The sequence below is a fragment of the Pongo abelii genome, chromosome 5, assembly GCF_028885655.2.
Source record: "Pongo abelii isolate AG06213 chromosome 5, NHGRI_mPonAbe1-v2.0_pri, whole genome shotgun sequence".
NCBI classification, from domain to species: domain Eukaryota; kingdom Metazoa; phylum Chordata; class Mammalia; order Primates; family Hominidae; genus Pongo; species Pongo abelii.
Window position 1 is genome coordinate 10,914,249 of NC_071990.2, and position 20,575 is coordinate 10,934,823.

General features: G+C 40.5%; 1 protein-coding gene across 2 annotated transcripts in view; it reads right to left on the reverse strand.

Moving 5' to 3' along the window:
* ELOVL2 (ELOVL fatty acid elongase 2) overlaps positions 1–20,575 on the reverse strand; it is a 59,278-nt gene that overhangs the window by 3,991 nt on the left and 34,712 nt on the right. For both annotated transcript variants that reach the window (XM_002816422.5, XM_054557193.2), the window contains 5 exons: positions 17,173–17,360; positions 11,852–11,929; positions 6,787–6,958; positions 2,389–2,513; positions 1,766–1,900 (listed from right to left, as the gene is read on the reverse strand). In XM_002816422.5, the coding sequence (XP_002816468.3) occupies positions 1,766–1,900; positions 2,389–2,513; positions 6,787–6,958; positions 11,852–11,929; positions 17,173–17,360 (698 nt within the window). The remainder of the gene's footprint in view (positions 1–1,765; positions 1,901–2,388; positions 2,514–6,786; positions 6,959–11,851; positions 11,930–17,172; positions 17,361–20,575) is intronic.

The following is a 20,575-nucleotide window of genomic DNA, read 5'->3' on the forward strand; positions in this document are numbered from 1 at the left end:
GGCTAAGGCTTTGAATGCCATTACCTACTCTTGCTGGGCTATACGCTTCTCTTCAGTCTTCAACACGATGTACCAAAATCACTCCCTTAACTTCCCTTTAACACTCAGCATTTTTTGGGAAGGTGGGGGCAGGGGTTTGCGCAGCTGCGCATAGCTTTGTTTGGTCTCATCATTGATTATTTCTTTGGAAATCTTCAAAGGAAAACTTTATCTTTTATACAAGACAAAGCCTAGTCTGATTTCAGAAATACAAGACCTGAAAAGCTGTCAAAATTCAGTTCCCACTGTTCCACACTGTATAAAACCACTATGGGGACATGTGTGGTGGCTCACACCTGTAATCCCAGCACTCTGGGAGGGGAAGGTGGGCGGATCACCTGAGGTCAGGAGTTCAAGACCAGCCTGACCAACATGGAGAAACCCCGTCTCTACTAAAAATACAAACATTAGCCGGGCGTGGTGGCGCACGCCTGTAATCCCAGCTACTTGGGAGGCTGAGGCAGGAGAATCACTTGAACCCAGGAAGCGGAGGTTGTGTTGAACCGAGATCGCGCCATTGCACTCCAGCCTGGGCAACAAGAGCAAAACTCCGTTTCAAAAAAATAAATAAAACTAAAAACCACTATGGGTTAACTTTCAGCAAGTGCAAACTAAAAAATAAAGCACTTCTTATTAGTCTGAAAAATAAATACAGTTGAATACAATTTCAAAAGTACAGTTTTGAATATAAATGTACTTTTTTTTTTAAAACTAAGCTTTCCATTTCCCCAGCCTACAAAAGAGAGGAATTTAAAATCTACATCCACCTGAGGCCTCTGCTCTGTTATAGCTTTCATCCGTTCTTGTACAACAGAGTGGCTTTGAAATTGCATTTCGAAGCTGTCTGTCTTCCATTTAAGTTGTTAATTAAAAAGAAAATGACACTTGATAAAGAAGTCAGTGTGACCTTTCCATCCTGGTTTGCCTTAAAGGAATTTTTTTCCAAATAAATAGTCTGCAACATCAGGGTAGCTGATAAGGAACCAATTTTTAAACATGAAATTCAATAAATTAAAAACATTGAAGAAGCCCTTGCTTTGCTCCATTCACATTTCCTGGATCTGTCTTACTATGCACGTTTTTAACTTTCAGATGTCAGACTTTGGTAGCACGGTACAAATACATACTGCAAATTGAGAACTGTATATATAATCCAATGATATTTTTGATAAAACCTTATGTGCATGCATTGAAAAATGTTTTTAAAAATGCCCACTAGATTATTAACTGTGGTTACCTTTGAGGAGGAGGGTGTGGAAAGAGGAGTGAGTTAGGAGTGCAAATTTCACTTTACGTATCTGCTACCTGAATTTATCAACAAGCATGTGCTACTATAATATTTAATCAATAAAATTAAACAAATACATAATGTAAAAGTGCATGATCTAGGCTGGCCATAGTGGCTCACGCCTATAATCCCAGCACTTTGGGAAGCCAAGGCAGGCGGATCACCTGAGGTCAGGAGTTCAAGACCAGCCTGGCCAACATGGCGAAACCCCATCTGTACTAAAAATACAAAAATTAGCCGGGCCTCTAATCCCAACTACTCGGGAGGCTGAGGAAGGAGAATCGCTTGAACCTGGAAGGTGGAGGTTGCAGTGAGCTGAGATCACGCCACTGCACTCCAGCCTGGGCAATAAGAGCAAAACTCTGTCTCCAAAAAAAAAAAAAAAAAAAAAGTGCCAATCTATTACATTTTACTGCTGAATATTTACATTCCACGTACCTGAACGTAAAAATTTAAGAAGAGGATGACTAACGTCAGCATATAAGATGACTGGAAGATGAGACAACCGAAGGGGAAGCCACACGGTTTCACGACGGCGCTCATGGTGTGCGTGATGGTGAGCACAAACTGCACCTGGGGACGGCAGAGAGGGCATCTCTGTGAGCGAGCCAGGCTGTGCCACACAGACACTGCGGCCAAGCTTGATCAATTCAGAAATCAACTCAACTCCTAGGACTCTCAGAATTATGTAGGAACAAAACAAAGCTGCTGAAGCAGCCCCCTCATCCAGAAATCTTATTTGAAATTAGTATGTGAAATTGCCCATGATTTCCTCATGGAAAAGTCGCAGTTAAAATTATTTAGACAAAAAGGATTTAACTTACACATTAATTTGAAAAGTATTCATCTACATTTCAAAGCAAGGAACTTTCCATTATAAGCTAATTGCATGCACAAAGGGCATTTTAACACAAAAAGCTTAATTCTTAAAAGGCCAATTTTGGAAAAAAATAGGCAGCCTCATCACACATAAAAAGCCCTTTGACTTCTAAGACAGATTTCTATTTCCTTTCCCCATCCATGAGCCACATGGAGAAAAGCTAAAAGAAGGGACAACATACCAGCTGAGCCTGTGTGAGATATTTCTTCCACCAAAGATACTTGTGCATAGATGGAAACACAGAAAGTCCATAGTAGGAGTACATAAGAATGTGGATAAAACTGTTCAGTGTTGGTCCAAAGAAACCTATAAAAGTACAGTATAAAAATCATTATTCTTCCAGAAAGGACTGTTCATTCTTCTTTGTCAAGTGAGATTCTCTCTCTGCATGGTAATTGAAAATGAATAGCACATATGACATGATCATGTAACAAAATCCACACTAATAAATTCCCCAATTACTGTGCCAGTTCTAGGATTCAGCAAAAAACTCCACGATAGAAGGACTATCCTGGGATGGTTTTTCAGAATGCCCCCCACACAGGGAATGCCTTATCTACGAGGTTTTACGGTCTCTTTAACTGTCACTACTATCAGCTACTGAGGGAGGAAAAGAAATACTAGCTTAAAGCTGTTGGCAGAATCCCTCCGAAATAGAATTGTCTTTGCTTTAGCTAAACCTTTGATAAGACATATTGACGTAGAAAGAGCCTTTTGTATATGGCTGAACAGGGTGCTAGAGAGACAAAATATATTGCTTTCATAATTAAGTAAATAAATTCTGCCTGAAAGACACTTAGGGACCAGGAGGTGCTGGAGAAAGAATAAGGGAGACAGAGAAGGCTGGAGTGGAGGAGAAACGGGCCAGCGAGACCTTCCCAGTGACTGGCCATTGCAGAGACTTTTAGGATGAGGGATATCTCAAATCCAGGCCCCTGCCATCAACCTCATGAAATGTCTCTGTAACTGCCTCCCATGGTGAATAAGCCTTCAGGAAAGCATGGAGAAAGGGGCATGTTCCATGTTGGGTCTGCTAAGCATCAAAAGGATTCAGCTGCAAGAGGTGAGATGCCACAGATGCATCACTTGTTGGAAATAAGGAAACTCAGTGTTGTGAGGATTTCGTCAGTACATGAAAGTGCTTAGAACAATGCTTGGCACAAAGTGAATGCTCTTCAGCTGTCAGCCTGGGATCCAGATGGCTGTTCTGTGAGCTATCCTGTGGTGGAGAGATTGTGGCATTAGAGGGCCATTTATTGGCTATGTCCCCTTGGAGATATTGATTTGACTGTAAATTTTTATTTTCTTACCTGGAAAATAGGTATAATAATAATAACTAGCTCTTAAGGTTGGGATGAAATTAACTGAGATAATATATGAATTAAAAAGCACCGCACATATGCTGGCTAATATATCAATTTAAATTCTCTAGCCTGGTTCTTTAATCCTAGATTAGTGATCTGGATAGCTAAATGCAAATAAATAAATAAGAAACAAAAGGTACAATAGCATGCATAGAGTAAATTCTCAACCAATACTGGCTGAAATAAACTGTTACAGCACTTGAATTTATATGAAAACACAAACAGAGTTTCAGACTACCAAGCAGCATAGTATTAGTGGTATTTCTTTACCTACATGACTTTTCATTTCCATCTATTAATGAACCATGAGTAGTTGTTGTTGCTTATAGTGTTTGACTCCTGTGGAAATACAGCACCTTCCACAGTCACCACTTCACTGTGATACAGATTAAGGCATTTCAAAAAAATTGAAAGTCTGTTCTGGTAGGTCACACAAAGTATCATTTTTCTAATATTCTTAAGCAGAAATTGTCACCGTATTCACAGGATTATGTCTATACACAGTGATGATTTGGGTTTTAGATGCTTAGTGATTTGTAATGAAACTTGACAATCATAAAAATACTTAACCTTGGTAATTCTCCTCTAATATTGATTATAGTTGTCCTTCCTTAATAACTAAACTCAAGAAATGGATGTCTACCCGTCTAGAAGGACAGAAATCAATTCTTTCTTTCCTCCCCCTGCACTCCCAGCAATTTCCTCCCTCACACTCTAGTTTTCATTTGTACCTTCACAGTCACTGATACTCCAAATATCCCTGGGCACTTTTTTCCATAATATCTCTACAAGATTCCAAATCCTGGAAAAAAGTCATTTTGACTGAAGTTTTACATGTTCTGATTTTTCATATAGTATTTCTAAATTCTTGAGAACAAGACAGTATCCAATAGAAAGTACTGTTCCCTATAGCTCGGTGCATCTCAAACTGTAGGTCATAACTGACCCATTAGTGAATGGTGAAGTCAATGCAGTGAGAATTGTCACCAACTCTTTGTAAAACAGGATTAAAAAAATATATATAGTATATCATATAGAGCCAGGGCAAATACTGTTTCCTAAAATATCATATAAAACATAGAAATATGAATGAGGGCCAGGCATAGTAGCTCACACCTGTAATCCTAGCACTTTGGGAGGCTGAAGGGGGAGGATTGCTTAAGCCCAGGAGTTCAAGACCAGTCTGGGCAACACAGAGAGACCCTGTGTCTACACTTTTTTTAAAAAATTAAAGTGTGCTTTATTATAAAGAAAATTTAAATATAACCAACAATACTGAAAATAATGTAAATGGCATTTATAGCCTTGGTCAAAATTCTTTAGTAAACAGGCATTTGTTTGCTGTTCCATGAATAGTTAACAATTAGTTTATGCAACAAAATAGGTAACTTGAAAAAGTGAGTAAGAATACAGAATTATGAACCAGGAATTGGGTTCTTTTGTGTTTTTTCTTATTTAACAGACACGGCTTTTAAAATAAAATCTGAAATATAAAGCAAGTCATCTTCATGTAGAGAGCTCTCTTTTCCTACAAGAAGGTTTTGCAGAAATGTTAAACAGTGTTCTAAAATGTGGCTGAAGTTATACTTTACATACTTTATTTAACTTCTTATACATACATTATCCAATTAACATAACCACATTTTCATATACAAGTGGAACCATAAACGTTAATAAGACAACACTACAACACTAGCACAGAGTAATTTTACCCATGTATATATTTTCATTTGAAACCTGTTTCCCAAAATGAAATCACTCATTTTTAAAAGCAAACAACTGGCTGGAATTAATGTCTCTAGACATTGGGTCATGGGGCCTAGAAATCATGTAAAAGTATATTGCTTTGGTTGAATATAATTAAATTCATCTTATGTCTACACTTTTTTTTTTTTTTTTTGAGACAGAATCTGGCTGTCTCCCAGGCTGGAGTGCAGTGGCACGATCTCAGCTCACTGCAACGTCTGCCTCCTGGGCTCAAGCCATCCTCCCGCCTCAGCCTCCCGAGGAGCTGGTGGTATTACAAGTGCATGTCACCACGCCCAGCTAATTTTTTTTTTTTTTTTGGTAGAGATGGGATTTTGCCATGTTGCCCAGGCAGGTCTTTAACTCCTGAGCTCAAGCGATTTGCCCGCCTTGGCCTCCTAAAGTGCTAGGATTGCAGGCGTGAGCCACTATGCCCAGCCCTACCAAAAAAAAAAAAAAAAAAAAAAAAAAAAATTAGCTGGGCATGGTGGTATATGCATGCATGTAGTCAGCTAACTAGGAAGATGGCTTGAGCCCAGGAGGTTGATGCTGCAGTAAACTATGACTACACCACTGCATTCTGGCCTGGGCAGAAGAATGAGACTCTGTCTCTCTTAAAAAAATAAAAAAAGAAGAAGGGCCAGGTGCGGTGGCCCACGCCTGTAATCCCACCACTTTAGGAGGCTGAGGCGGGTGGACTGCCTGAGGTCAGAAGTTCGAGACCAGCCTGGCCAACATAGTGAAACCCTGTCTCTACTAAAAATACAAAAAATTCGCTGGGCGCGGTGGTGGACGCCTGTAATCCCAGCTACTCAGGAGGATGAGGCAGGAAAATCGCTTGAACCCAGGAGGTGGAGGTTGCAGTGAGCTGAGATCACGCCACTGCACTCCAGCCTGGGCAACAAGAGTGAAATTCCATCTCAAAAAAAAAAAAAAAAAAAGAAGAAAAGGAACAAATATGAATGAGTGCACTGGGTTGTGATATAAAATGTGTTTCTTATTGTAATTCTCAGTTTTTAAAAAGTGGAAAATCTGGTAGGTCATTCAGAGATGTAACCTTAATTTTTCAGAATGTGAAAACAAGAAACCCTAAAAGCTGAAATGCCTCGATCTGTTTCACAGGGAAGTGGTCACTGTGGAGGGTGATGTATTTCCACAGGAGTCAAACAGTGCCCGGGATTGCAGTGAAGCAGCTCCTGCTGGGGTATGTGCCTCTGACCATGGGACATATGATGTGTGGAAAAGAAAACAGTTTTAAATTTAAGGTTTGGCCCAGATTTTGCCTGTATCAGAGACCTGACACTAGAATACATGGACCCTGGCAGACACGGGTATCCTGCTGCGGCAAGGCCGGCGCTCTAGGCCTCCCTTCACGCTCTCCTGATCTGCATGCGATGCTCAATACAAGACAGCACCAGTGGTCTCTAAGAGCCATTCCTCAAAACGGAAAAATTAACAAAATAACTTACTTTGTCCACAAGGTATCCAGTTCAAGACACACCACCAGATGTTAAACATAGAAGCATGATGATATACATGAAGAAAAGTAATCTGACTCGTTTTTTTCCGCAAAACGAAGAAAATTGTGTCCAGGAACTCTACTGATTTGGAGAAGTAGTACCACCAAAGCACCTTGGCTACCTATAGAAATTTGTGAAGGGGAGAAAAGGGTGAGAAATGGCAGTGTTTCTGGTGCTGCCCCACTGCTCGGCCTTCTGCCTGCTGCCTGTGCTTTCCTGCTGTTTCTTTCTCACTGCTGAAAAGGCAGCTCACCTGGTGTCCTTGTCTCCAGTTTCTCCTTATTTCAAGCAATCCACCCAACTCTAGTGAGAGATGAGTTATTTTTCCAGAACACATGTGTGATCACGTTCCTCCTCTGCATCTGCAGGATCAAGTCCATGACTCCTGGCTTGAACCCAGGATCTCCCATGGGCTTGGGTGGCTGCTGTTCCCACCAGCCTCCTGCAAGCTCCCCACCACAGTGTCCTGTGTGCTGGACGGTGGCCTGCTTACTCCTCCTCCAGCAATGAAAACTCTTCTCTCTGCTCCCAGCACTCCTTTCCTAATTCAGGTCTGGCATATTCTTTAATATTCCTCTTAAATGCCACCTTTTCTCTGGAACTTCACCCAGCCCTTTCCTTTCTCAGGCTGAACTGCTGCTTCATTTATATTCAAATTACTTTAACTGTGGCTCCATAATCAATAGCCATAATAGAGTGTAGCTAGTGTTACGAATCTATCAATAGATTGCAAATCACTCAAAGGCAGAAACTGTCACATTTGCTCAGTGCCTAGCACTCAACAGGAGGTCATTATTGTTTGTTACATTAAATTATAACTTTCCTCTGCTCTTCTAAAGTATATATGTTTTTTGTCTCTTAGACTGTCCAAGGGCAGTCTATGGCTACATCTTTTGTGTCTTTTCCTCAGAGGACTAGATTAAAAATCAAGATGTTATTCATCCTTGCTAACGGTGGGAGGTCATGATAACACATCCTTTCCCTCCGAAGGCCCTCAAGTCAGTCTCATCTATAGGGAGACATTTCTTTAGTTAAAGGCACTGTGTTTTTACCACTAACATTAAACATAAGATATTTTTAAAGACATTACATAATAGGAATCTTGAAATTAAAATATCATGTTCTACTGTCTACTTCCCAAGAAGACCATCATAAGGTGCGGCTGCAACCATCTTAATGTCTGATGGGATAATTAACCTTTAGAAATATTAAACTACAAATAAATATAAAACAACCTTTAGAGAACTGTATGGTATCCCAAAATGCACTGGTTTGTGGTAATGCATTAGAAATAAAATGGGTGCAGAGAAATCAGTATATCTTACTTTATTTGTATTGCAGTTTTGAAGACGTTTTTAAAATGTCCCACTTTGGGAGGCTGAGGCGGGTGGATCACGAGGTCAGGAGATAGAGACCATCCTGGCTAACAAGGTGAAACCTCGTCTCCACTAAAAATACAAAAAAATTAGCTGGGTATGGTGGCGGGCACCTGTAGTCCCAGCTACTCAGGAGGCTGAGGCAGGAGAATGGTGTGAACCCAGGAGGCGGAGCTTGCAGTGAGCCGAGATCATGCCACTGCACTCCAGCCTGGGGGACAGAGTAAGACTCTGTCTCAAAAAAAAAAAAAAAAAAAAATCCATCTTGACTGGGCGTGGAGGCTCACACCTGTAATCCCAGCACTTTGGGAGGCCAAGGCAGGTGCATCACCTGAGGTCAGAAGTTTGAGACCAGCCTGGCTAACTTGGTGAAACCCCATCTCTATTAAAAATACAAAAATTAGCCGGGTGTGGTGGCAGTGCCTGTAATCCTAGCTAATTGGGAGGCTGAGGCAGGAGAATTGCTTGAACCCAGGAGGCAGAGGTTGCAGTGAGCCGAGATGGCACCATTGCACTCCAGCCTGGGCAACAAGAGTGAAACTCTGTCTCAAAAAAAAAGGTCCATCTTGATATGAAAGATTTTAGTTAAATGGTTTCTACTGTCTGTCTTAATAATATGTCATGTTTAGTTATAGAAAATTTCAAACATTCACTAATGCAGGGAGAATAAGTCAAATGAACACTCAGCATCCAATGCCGAACTTCAGAATTTTCAATATGATTCCAATCTAGTTTTTATCAATTCCACTTCCCACCATTTTGGGGAGCAGGGGAGTGGGAAGTACAGAATATTATAAGCAAATCTAAGGTATCATTTTATTTATAAATCCTTCTGGATAGGGAGACTTTTTAACATAACCATGAAGTCGTTATGTTGTCTAACAACATTAACAATTCTTTAGTATCTTCTAATGGCCCAATCCATGTTCAAATTTCTCGGTCTCAAAAATGTCGTTTTTTTCCTAGCCTGCAGAATGCCTTTTTATAATTAGTTTAAATCACGATCCAAACAAGGTCCATCTTCCACTGGTTTGAAATGGTTTTTAAGTCTCTTCTAACCAATAACAGTTCTCTCTCTTTGCTCTTCCCATTCTTTCATGTCTTTTATTTCTTAGAAAAACTAGATCCTTTATAAAGAATTTCTAATATTATAGGTTTGTATGATTGTTTTGTAATATCATTTAACTTCTTTCTCTACACATGCGTTTTCTGTTACTGGCAATTAGATTTACAGGCTCGATTAGACTCAGGTGTAATGTTTTTGGTAAGAATACTTCAGAGGGTTCTGTCGACTTCCTACTGCCTCACATCAGGAGGTACATAATTTCTGGCTGTTCCACTGATATTCAGACTGAACAGTGAGTTCAGGTATCGAGTCCAGTCATTATGAAGTTTCTATTCAATTTTCACCGAATAGTTTTACCATCCACAGGTGACTGCTGTCAGATCCATGATATAGTTTAGATGTTTGTCCCCTCCAAATCTCATGTTGAAATGTCATCCCCAATGTCGGAGGTGGGGCCTTGGTGGGAGGTGTTTGTTTGGGTCACGGTGGCAGATCCCTCATGAATGGCTTGGTGCCCCTCCTGTGGTGACTTACTGTAAGATCTGATTGTTTGAAAGAGTCTGGGACCTGCTTGTGCCTTGCTCCCTCTCTTGCCATGTGACATGCCTGCTCCCCCTTCACCTTCCACCATGATTATAGGCTTCTTGAGGGCCTCATCAGAAGTAGATACCAGCACCATGCTTTCTGTACAGCCTGCAGTACCATGAGCCAAAATGAAACTCTATAAATTACCCAGCCTCAGGTATTCCTTTATAGCAATGCAAAACAAACTAATACGATCCATTATTTCACTAGGAGTTGCAAAATGGTGATCTTTCTAATTGTTACCTAAGCATTTTTCTTTTCTATAGAGAGGAACTTTCCCTTTTCATCTATTTGGAAATTCACATATGAAAGGCAAGATAAATGTTTAATTCTTTCCCTCTGATTTTTTTTTTCCTAAAATGAATTGGTACTCTAACAACCTTCAAAAGGTAACAATAAGAGTTTTAAAAATGAGTATCATTTTAAACTCATGGTTTTTTACATATTTAATGCTTCAGTTCATTCCAGTCAGTATTCTTTTTGATGTTCAACCTGCCCCATTTTTAGGCAGTGGGGTCCCTTCCAGGCAACTCCTCTTTTTGTGATGATCCTCGTAGTCCTGGATAGCTGCTTTGCTTTCTCTCATAGATATCCTGGGTTCATCTTATAAACATTTCCTGCCCCAAACCAGGAAGAGGCCCATTATCTAAGAAACCTAATCTTTTCTGGAGAAAATTCTATTTAGAGAGCACAATCTGGGTAATCACTGCTCGTTGTACTCGGTTGTCATAGACTAGGCCTTTTCTGTAGACAGAGCTGAAAATTAAAATTTTTAAAAACGAATAAAGTTAATTCTGATATTTCCAATTTGAATCTATCATTAATGAGTTTTAGTTTAACTTTTTTATTGGTATCTCTTTTTTTCCATGTTTCAAATCGAAGTGCCTACTGATATTAACATTATTATACACTTAATTTACCCCATAGTGTACTATCACAGTGTCAAAAAAGCAATACCAATGTTATTAACAATAACAAAAAAATTACTGAATACTGTTAAGATATATCTCACTAGGGGCGTTCAGTCAAAAAACTGTTTTAAAGTGACTTGAAATAGTTCCTTGGGTGATTATGTCACCAACTTAATATATAGGTATATTCATTTATTTAAGTTTGTTTCCAAATTTTAGGGGGCAGCTGCCTTGCTTTCTTTTTAAATTTAATTTTGTTTTATGATTATGTAAAGCACTTAGTGGTTCCAAAATCAAATATAGCACAAGGCACATTCAGAGAATTCTGGCTTCCCCTGTATGCCTTCTGCCCTGTTGCCTCCCCTCAAAGGAAACACTTTTTTTTTTTTTTAGATGGAGTCTTGCTGTGTTGCCCAGGCTGGAGTGCAGTGACACAATCTCGGCTCACCACAACCTCCGCCTCCTGGGTTCAAGAGATTCTCCTGGCTCAGCCTCCTGAGTAGCTGGGACTACAGGTGCCCGCCACCATGCCCGGCTAATTTTTGTATTTTTAGTAGAGACGGGGTTTCACTATGTTGGCCAGGCTGGTCTCGAACTCCTGACCTCATGATCCACCCACCTCGGCCTCCCAAAGTGCTGGGATTACAGGCGTGAGCCACCATGCCCGGCAGAAACACTTTTTTATTAGCTTTTAGTTTATTCTCTTATTGTTTCTTTTTAAAAATACACATACGCATTCATATCATTTATTGCACAAAGGATGCTATCCTATAAACACGGTCTGCAAGTTGCTTTTGTTCATGTAACTATATCCTAGAGATAATTCTGTAGCGGTATAGAGCTCTTCCTCACTCCACTTTGTAGAGGCATCTGCTACGTGGATGTGCTGTGGTTTATTTAGTTGGTCCCCTATAGAGGGATAGTTGGAAATCATCTTTGTTACCAAGCATTCCTATTAGAACAGGAACCCCTTTCTTATCTAATTTAGCCTCAGTCCTCTATCTGGAAGGAGAAAACCTCCTCTCCTTGTCAATGAGAACTGGTTATAGTTGGTTGATTTGCTTCTAGTGGCTCACCCGGATGTCAGCTTCCCCTGCGCTGGTAAGATCTTGACACTGTAAGTTGTAGCCTCCTTCCCAAGTGGAGAGAATGAGCTGCCAAAGAACCAAGAAAGAAAGAAAAACAAACATCAGCACAAGAATTTGGATACAAACTGAATTTCCCATTCATGTCTCTGGCATCTATTCAAGGTTTGAGTAGGAATTTCCCAGAATTTGAGTTCGTCTCAAGCCTATCCTCAAACACCTATTATCAGGGAACTTATTTCCTGCTGTTGAACTGAAATCAATGGCTATTTCCTTAATTAATATATGTTACCTCTAACTACATTGGCCAAAATAACAGATTTTAACTATCATTTGAGTCACAAAATTTTATGTAAGGAATTATCTAGTCATGTTTCTACAAGTGAAATGTAGAATTAGTTGAAAACAACTGTAAGAAAACTACAGTAAAAATTTAATATTTTGTATTGGTTTAAATATATTTAATCATCTCAATAATTAAAAAAATACATATATTGCCATTTTACAGATATCAAAAACAGGGTTCAGTAAGGTTCTTAAACCATTTTCTTCATTGTATTTATGCTACTTGGTAATCAAACAATTTGGTGGTTAATTGATTAATGTCTGTCTTCCCCATTACTCTCAAAAACCAAAAAGCTCCAAAAAATGTATGCATCTGTTTTTGCTCATCTTTGTATCTACAGTTCCTTGCCCAGTACCCGCTACATGGTAAGTGTTCAGTAAACATTGGATGAGTATACGATTTGCTCAAGACTACATGACTAGAAAGTGGTAGAAGGGTGATTAGAACTCAGACTTCCTAATTCATTGTTTGGTGTACTTTCCACCTCATGAGAAAATGAGCTTTTTTATTCTTTGTTGAAAATGCTATGAAAGAAGTTTTCTCCCTGTAAAAAGTTAAAATTCTAGAATATAAGGCATTTGGGATTGATTTGGATCAGGTAGTACAGGCGAAAGGCCTACGATTTAATATTTTCTGCTGCCTTAGAGATGTATAAAATTCATATACAATATCCATTAAAATACATATACACAGCTGAGAGGGTTTGGATGTTAATTAATTAAATGTTAGAGAGAGAGATTATTAAATAACATTTAGAATGTTTTAGAACCTTTGTGAGACTTCTTCACTGTCCTGATATACCTCTCTTTCCTTCTAACAAAAACCCTTTCTGTTAACATCATGCTAATTGAAGATTATCAATATAAATAAGTCCAGTGAAAGAAGAAAACCTTGGGTTTTCCTGAATGGGATCTACTACAAATCAGGTCATTTCCCAACATCTCCCAGGGGATTTATGCTCTTAGTTCTCAACTGGGAATCAGCGACTGGCTAGAGGGGACCCAGAAAGACCTTAAACTACATATAAATTTTGGTGTCTTCATGCATTTTTCAAACTAAGAAAGCTGTTTAACTTTGTGTACAAGGATTAATTAAAAACTGCTATGGTCAGGTTGTAGTTCTGTAGTAAGGGGCTCTAAACTCTACTCCGCACATTAACAATACAGTTATAGAGTAACTCCTGACTGTGGAGAGGACAGGGCATATTCTGTTTCCCCATGATGTTTCCTGCTTTAGTCAGATTTATCCGGGCTGTCCCCATTCCTGTGGCATCTGTGCAGAACTACCTGAAAATTATGAATAGGCAGCCAAGCTAGAGAGGCTGTCTCTCTCCCTGGACCATTCTTAATCCCCTTACTGGTGTAGGAGTCATCCAACCTATGTGTTGAAGAAAAGGAAGCAAGGCTGTCAAATAGGGTTAGGTGTAAGGTGGTGTGGACTAAATTACTTCAAAATATACTTAGAATCCACCAGCTTCTTCCCATCTTCATCACCTTAATCCAAGATGTTAGCATCTGTTGCCTGTAGTACTGCAATGATCTCCTAACTGGACTCTTTGCTAACATTCTTGCCAACTCACCCTCATGGTCCATTTTCTATGTAGGAGCTAGAGTGATCTATTTTGAAAGGGAGATAATAGCACTCCCGTCATTAAAATCCTCCAACAGCTTTCCATTACACTTAGAGTGCAAGCTAAATTCCTTCCAAGGGCCCAATGTCATCTGCCATCTCTCCACCTCATCTTGAACCACTGATCCTCTGCCCACTGTGTCATTCAGTCTGAACTCCAATGTCACCTTTTCAGAGGCTGCCCCATCACCAGCCTCTCACCCTTTCCCACAGGGCAAAGGTTGTGTTCTAGAATCTATAGTCGAATCTGACAGTGTGGGAACTCAATAAATATTTGTTGAAAGACTGTTAATAATTATTGTGGTGACTTTCTGGCTTAAGCAAACATCTGCTGACCCCTAACAAGTTAGCAAGGTTAAATCAGTCTGTCACCTGACTAGTGTCTATTAAACATACCCCCAGAGTGTCAAAGACGACCTTTTGCCTGCTCTGAAAGAGGTCACAATCAAAGAGAGGAGACTGGGTGGCAATCAATGGTAGTGATTTTGAACTGAAATAAGTGATTTTACACCTATACAAAGTGTAAGAGAAAGAGTGGGTAAGCAGTAGATAAAATCAGTGGTAGGCAATGGGCTCAGTGCAGATACGTTCTTCCTAGAAAGAAGACATTTACCTCATTGTTCAACAACTAAACGGTTGTTCTTGCTCCTGTTGATGGTGACTACTGTTCAACTAGCACTTTACAATTCACAAAGCATTTTCACATTTACCAACTCCTACCCTGTACTAGTCCATAGGCTCTTCAAGTGTAGAAGCTGTGTCTTATCCATCTTATACCTTCAGGGCTTCCTATTCAGTGCCTAGGAAAAGCTCACTACATGCTGATTGAACAGAAGTCATCAATCCTTACAAGTCACTCAAGAGTTATGTAGGAGAAATATTGTATCTCTGCCTTATAGATAAGTTGCCTAAGGTTTGGAAAGCCTAAGTAACTGCTCTAAAATTACACAGAAAGTGACGGAGCTAAAACAAACTTGTGTCTTCTGACTCCATTATACCAAAGCTGGTACTAGAACTGCTGGTGTGGTTGGACATGCAGGCTGGCCCTTCCGCTGCTGCTGTCACTTCTTTTTTATTTTATTTTATTTTACTTTAAATTCTGGGATACATGTGCAGAATGTGCAGGTTTGTTACATAGGTATACATGTGCCATGTTGGTTTGCTGCACCTATTAATCCGTCATCTAGGTTTTAAGCCCCACATGCATTAGGTATTTGTTCCAATGCTCTCCCTACCCTTGCTCCCCACCCCCCCGACAGGCCTGGGTGTGTGATGTTCCCCTCCCTGTGTCCACGTGTTCTCATTGTTCAACTCCCACTTATGAGTGAGAACATGTGGTGTTTGGTTTTCTGTTCCTGTGTTAGTTTGCTGAGAATGATGGCTTCCAGTTTCATCTATGTCCCTGCAAAGGACATGATCTCATTCTTTTTTATGGCTGCATAGTATTCCATGGTGTATATGTGCCACATTTTCTTTATCCAGTCTATCATTGATGGGCGTTTGGGTTGGTTCCAAATCTTTGCTATTGTAAATAGCGTGCAGCTGTCACTTATGGAAAACAATCCAAGAGTATCTTTCCTTCTGCTATATAGAGAAACTAATCCCATAAATTACTATCTTGCTAACTCATCTAGGGAGCTAAAATTCAGCTAGTAGAGAACCTAAAATAAAAATGGTCCTTTCAGTGTCAAGTAGATTCGTAAGCACCTATGGGATATAATTTTAAGAGTTGTTGGCTGGGGGTGGTGGCTCACTCCTGTAATCCCAGCACTCTGGGAGGCCGAGGCAGGTGGGTCACCTGAGGTCAGGAGTTCGAGACCAGCCTAACCAACATGGTGAATCCCCATCTCTACTTAAAAAAAAAAAAAGAAAAAGAAAAATTAGTTGTGGGTGCCTGTAATCCCAGCTACTCGTGAGGCTGAGGCAGGAGAATTTCTTGAACCCAGGAGGTAGAGGTTGCAGTGAGCTGAGACTGCACCATTGCACTCCAGCCTGGGCGACACAGCAAGACTCTGCCTCAAAAAAAAAAAAAAAAAGAGTTGTCAACATGGCTTTTTTGACCCCAAAATTCCATCTCCTATACTGACTGATGCCTAAAATTCCATTATGAGAGCTTCATTCCAGTCATTTATGGTAATATTAATAGTTATTAAGAATGGTACATATTAGAATAATGCATAGAATAAACTCTCAAGAGAACCTTCATTTTAAGGCAAGGATTTGTTTTCTTTTAGAATTCAAGATCACCAGAAAGGCAGCTATATTTGTGCCATTATCCACTGCTTATAGCTTCTATGAATGATTTTATACAAAGCTATAAAATCACTAAAAATTTTTGTTTTTGTTCTCGTCCCTTTTTTTTTTTTGCTACAGCAAGTTATTTAACACTTTTAGATTTCCCCTTCTATTACATTAAAATAACTTTGGTTATACAGACGGGGCAATCATCCTTGTTCCTTCTCCTGTAAAATGACCTTGGTTTGGTGCTTCACAGAGGAATTTGGAGCACAAGATGTAACAAAGGGCTACTAGAGCTGAGCTAAAACGTCAGTGTTCCAAAGACATACAGAGTATTCTTTAAGGGAATATATATATTGGCATTTCAGTAAAACTAACTGCATATGATGTTTAAGTTAATTTTAAAAATACTCTGTTAATCACTGTCTATTCTCAGGCAAATTATGAAACTTTTCTAAGCCTCAGTATCCTAATCTGTAAAAGGAGAAAATTGTAACATGATCTTGAAAGGCCCATTTGATCTATGTTGTGAATCTAAATTATAATTAGACTAGAGACTAAAGAAATAGGTCTAGGCCAGGCGCGGTGGCTCACACCTGTAATCCCAGCACTTTGGGAGGCCGAGACAGGAGGATCACCTGAGATCAGGAGTTCAAGACCAGCCTGGGCAACACAGTGAAACCCCATCTGTACTAAAATTACAAAAAGTAGCCGGGCATGGTGAGGAGTACCTGTAATCCCAGCTATTCAGGAGGCTGAGGCACGAGAGGCTGAGGCACGAGAATCGCTTGAACCTGGGAGGCGGAGGTTGCAGTGAGCTGAGATTGTGCCATTGCCCTCCAGGCTGGATGACAGAGCAAGACTCCGTCTCAAAAAAAAAAAAAAAAAAAAGAAATAGGTCTAAATTGGGATAAGAAAGATTCAAGTTATAAACAAGGACTTCCAGGATTTTCAGAAAGAAGAATATCAAATGCTGGAATAAGTTCTTTAGGTCTTAAAGAAAGTAACCTTGCATAGTTCTGCCAGGCTAGATGTGATTGTTTCTGTAAATAAAAACTGCTAGTTACTGGACTTCAGCTTTGGTTACATAAACACTTACCTCTGCCAGCATGTATGCGGAGAGAAGTGTGATTCCGAGATTATACAAGGTGAGGATACCCCTGAGAGAAAGAGCAGGTCTGTTCTTCATATACTTGTTACCCAGCCATATTGAGAGCAGATACATGACAGTAAGAAAAAACGTAGGAAGGTAAGAGTCCAACATGAACCACCCTCTGACTCGAGAATCTGAAAAGAAACAAATACAGTGAGGATCTTGAGGAATGATGCTACTGTTCAGTCATCAGTATTGTCACATACATTGCATTTGTACACACCAGCACAACAGGGAGCAACTCCATACAGCATTAGGTAGGCTGGCCTGGGGTTAGAGTTCAGGGGAAGAGGAAGCCTGTGGGGGCTGAATCGGTAAAGATTTCATGGAGCAAACAGGGCTTAGGCTGAACACTGAATGAAAGGGACAAGAAGTAAAGGTGTGAAGTGACAGTTCTTGAATGCCTATTTTGGAACAGTTACTGCATTTATTTACTCTAAATTAATATGAAGTAAGTACTATTATGCAATTTTATGGATGGAAAAAAGCTCAGAAAGCTTTAGTAACTTTCAAAAGGCTACATCATAGTCAGCAGTAGAGTCAGGATTTGAACCAGTCACATCTGCCTCCCAGCCCCGTGATACCTTGCAGCTGTCCTCCCATGGAGAAGATCGAAGCAGTCAGAGGAAAGAAGGCATATCAATACTGTATCCTAATTCCTAAAGCCCACACAGCTCCGAATTTGCCTAGGATCAGTAATGGAAGGGGTTTAGAGTTCAGCTGGTTCAGAGAAAGCAATAGGATGACAGTGCAGCAAGCCTGGAGGCTGCAGACAGCAGAGGCAAAGCCTGGGAGCTGCGATTCAGAACTGAGGACCCAGATCTGGCCATGGGACTGGACGTTTACACAGCAGGGAGGCAAGCAGTTGAATACATCAGGGCCCCTTACACTGGAGCGTGAATATTTAAAAGCCTAGACGAAACCCACATGATAGAGCTACAATATAATTAGTAACACCTGAAAATCATTGTAGACACAAAATGATTTGTGTTCTCTATTCTGCTCTTTTTGTTTGTTTAAATAAAGAAAATGATTTGGCCCAGAATTATAAAAATTGCATGCTGCTTTTAACCTCCACAAATGGAGTTGTAATGAGCTGGTTTCACCAACAGGCAATGGCCTTTTCTTGAATTTTTTGTTTTCTATGTCCCTCTTTCTGGTATGTCCTACCCTGTATACCTCAGCCTCTTGTTAAACCACCCGCCCTACAGAGAGAGTACCATTTCTACAAGGCAAGTGCCTTCTCAAGCTCTGACTGTCCCATCACTTATTTTATAAATATCTCCCATTGGTGATAGAGATAAAAAGGTTAGAAAGCTCTTCTCAGCATTCATGTGACTAACAGATACCACCTTTCATACAGCAGGCTTGCAATCACCTGTCATAAGTCTGTGCTGTGCGTCACTTCCTAATATCCATCTCCATATCTGAACCCTACTCATCTTTTAATGCCCAGATAAAGGTCCTGACTTCTGAAGGGAGACATTTCCTACTGTGTTTTCGTATTTACAGCTCCTCATATGCATAGCAAGACAATTATCATTTTCTAATTCACATATTATTATGGCTATGATACTGTTACTATAGCATTTACTGAGCACTTATTCTGTGCCAGGCACATTCTGAAGCCTTTTACATGTATTATTTGATTCTCAAAGCAATCCCATTATATAGGTGATAATATCATCCCAGTTTACCCTTAAGAAAAATTGAGCTGTAGAGGCCTAGAAAAGTGAAATGACTTGCACTAAACTGCTACACTCCTTCTTGTTATGGTGTTGGACTGAATTGTGTCCCCCACAAAGATGCCTTCAAGTCCTAACTCCTGGTATCTGTGAATGTGACATTATTTGAAAATAGAGTCTTTGCAGATATAATCTAGCTAAGATGAGGTTATACCAGATTAGGGTGGGCCCTAAGCCAATGACTAGTGTCCTTATAAGAAGGAGAGGTCTGGATACAAGGACAAAAGAGAAGAAGGCCATGTGAAAATGGAGGCAGAGATTGGAGTGATGCATCTAAAAGCTAAGGAACACCAGAGGTTGCCACCAACCACCAGAAACTAGGGGGAGTCATGGTACAGATTCTTCCCTAGAACCTCAGAGGGAACAAGGCTCTGCTGACACCTTGATTTCAGACTGTTGGCCTCCAGAACTGTGAAAGAATACATTTCTGCTATTTAAGCTACCCAGTTTGTGGCACTTTTTATGGCAGCCTAGGAAACAAAACACACATGGTTTAGTATTTAATTGATTTCCAGTAGTTTCAGATGTGCTGGCTTTACTTCCCCAACTATAGTATATGCTCCAGGAGACAGCCACTAAGTCTTATATCTCTACTCTGTCTGACTCATACCCACGTAGTGCTGAGTTAAGAGGAAACATTCATTAAATGCATATCCATTGGCACATTGAGTCAAGCACATACTGCAAACTAATATAGCCCCTGATGTTTTTGTTTTCTTTTGTCACAGTGCTGTAAATGTTAGCTACAGTTGTTAAGGATAATCATAGTTGTTTTAGCCAAAAGATGGGAACAAACGCTTGTAATAAACTTTCTTATCTTTGGGACTTGAGAAGTGTTAGCTCTTCCTCTGATCGGTATTTGCGCAGAACAATACCCCTTGATGGTACTAACATGGTGTGGGCAAAATCAAAATCAGGAGACACCGGGAGGTTTATTCGGTGATGTGCCAGTCAGCATCAGCGTGTGAGACTTTTAGGAAGAAAAAAGGATTCTTGATGGCTTACATGCTAGGCACCTTGTCACTGTGGAGCTCATCTGATTCCACTGTCAATTGTCAATTTTACAATCTCCTTGCTACAAAGGAAAATTCCATAAAATGACCAATGCAGAGTAAACAACTGTAATCCTTTCCTCAATTGATCCCACATCCACTTAATTCCAGATCACGCCAATCTTACTGGCAGCAAAGCTCAGTGAACTTGGCGCAGACAGGTTGTTGTTTAACTGTCTAGTCGAAGTGTCAAACAGAAAACCACTGTCACCACCAACAAATCATAGTTCCTCCTGGATCTTGCATGCCTAAGCGAGAGTGCCCCCGGGTCCTGCATGCCTAAGGGAGGGGGCCCCGGGTCCTGCACGCCTAAGGGAGGGGGCCCCGGGTCCTGCACGCCTAAGGGAGGGCGCCCGGGTCCTGCATACCTAAGGGAGGAGCCCCGGGTCCTGCATGCCTAAGGGAGGTGGCCCTGGGTCCTGCATGCCTAAGGGAGGGGGCCCCGGGTCCTGCATGCCTAAGGGAGGGGCACTGGGTCCTGTATGCCTAAGGGAGGGGCACCGGGTCCTGCATGCCCAAGGGAGAGGGTCATGCCCTCTACACTGAGCTGTT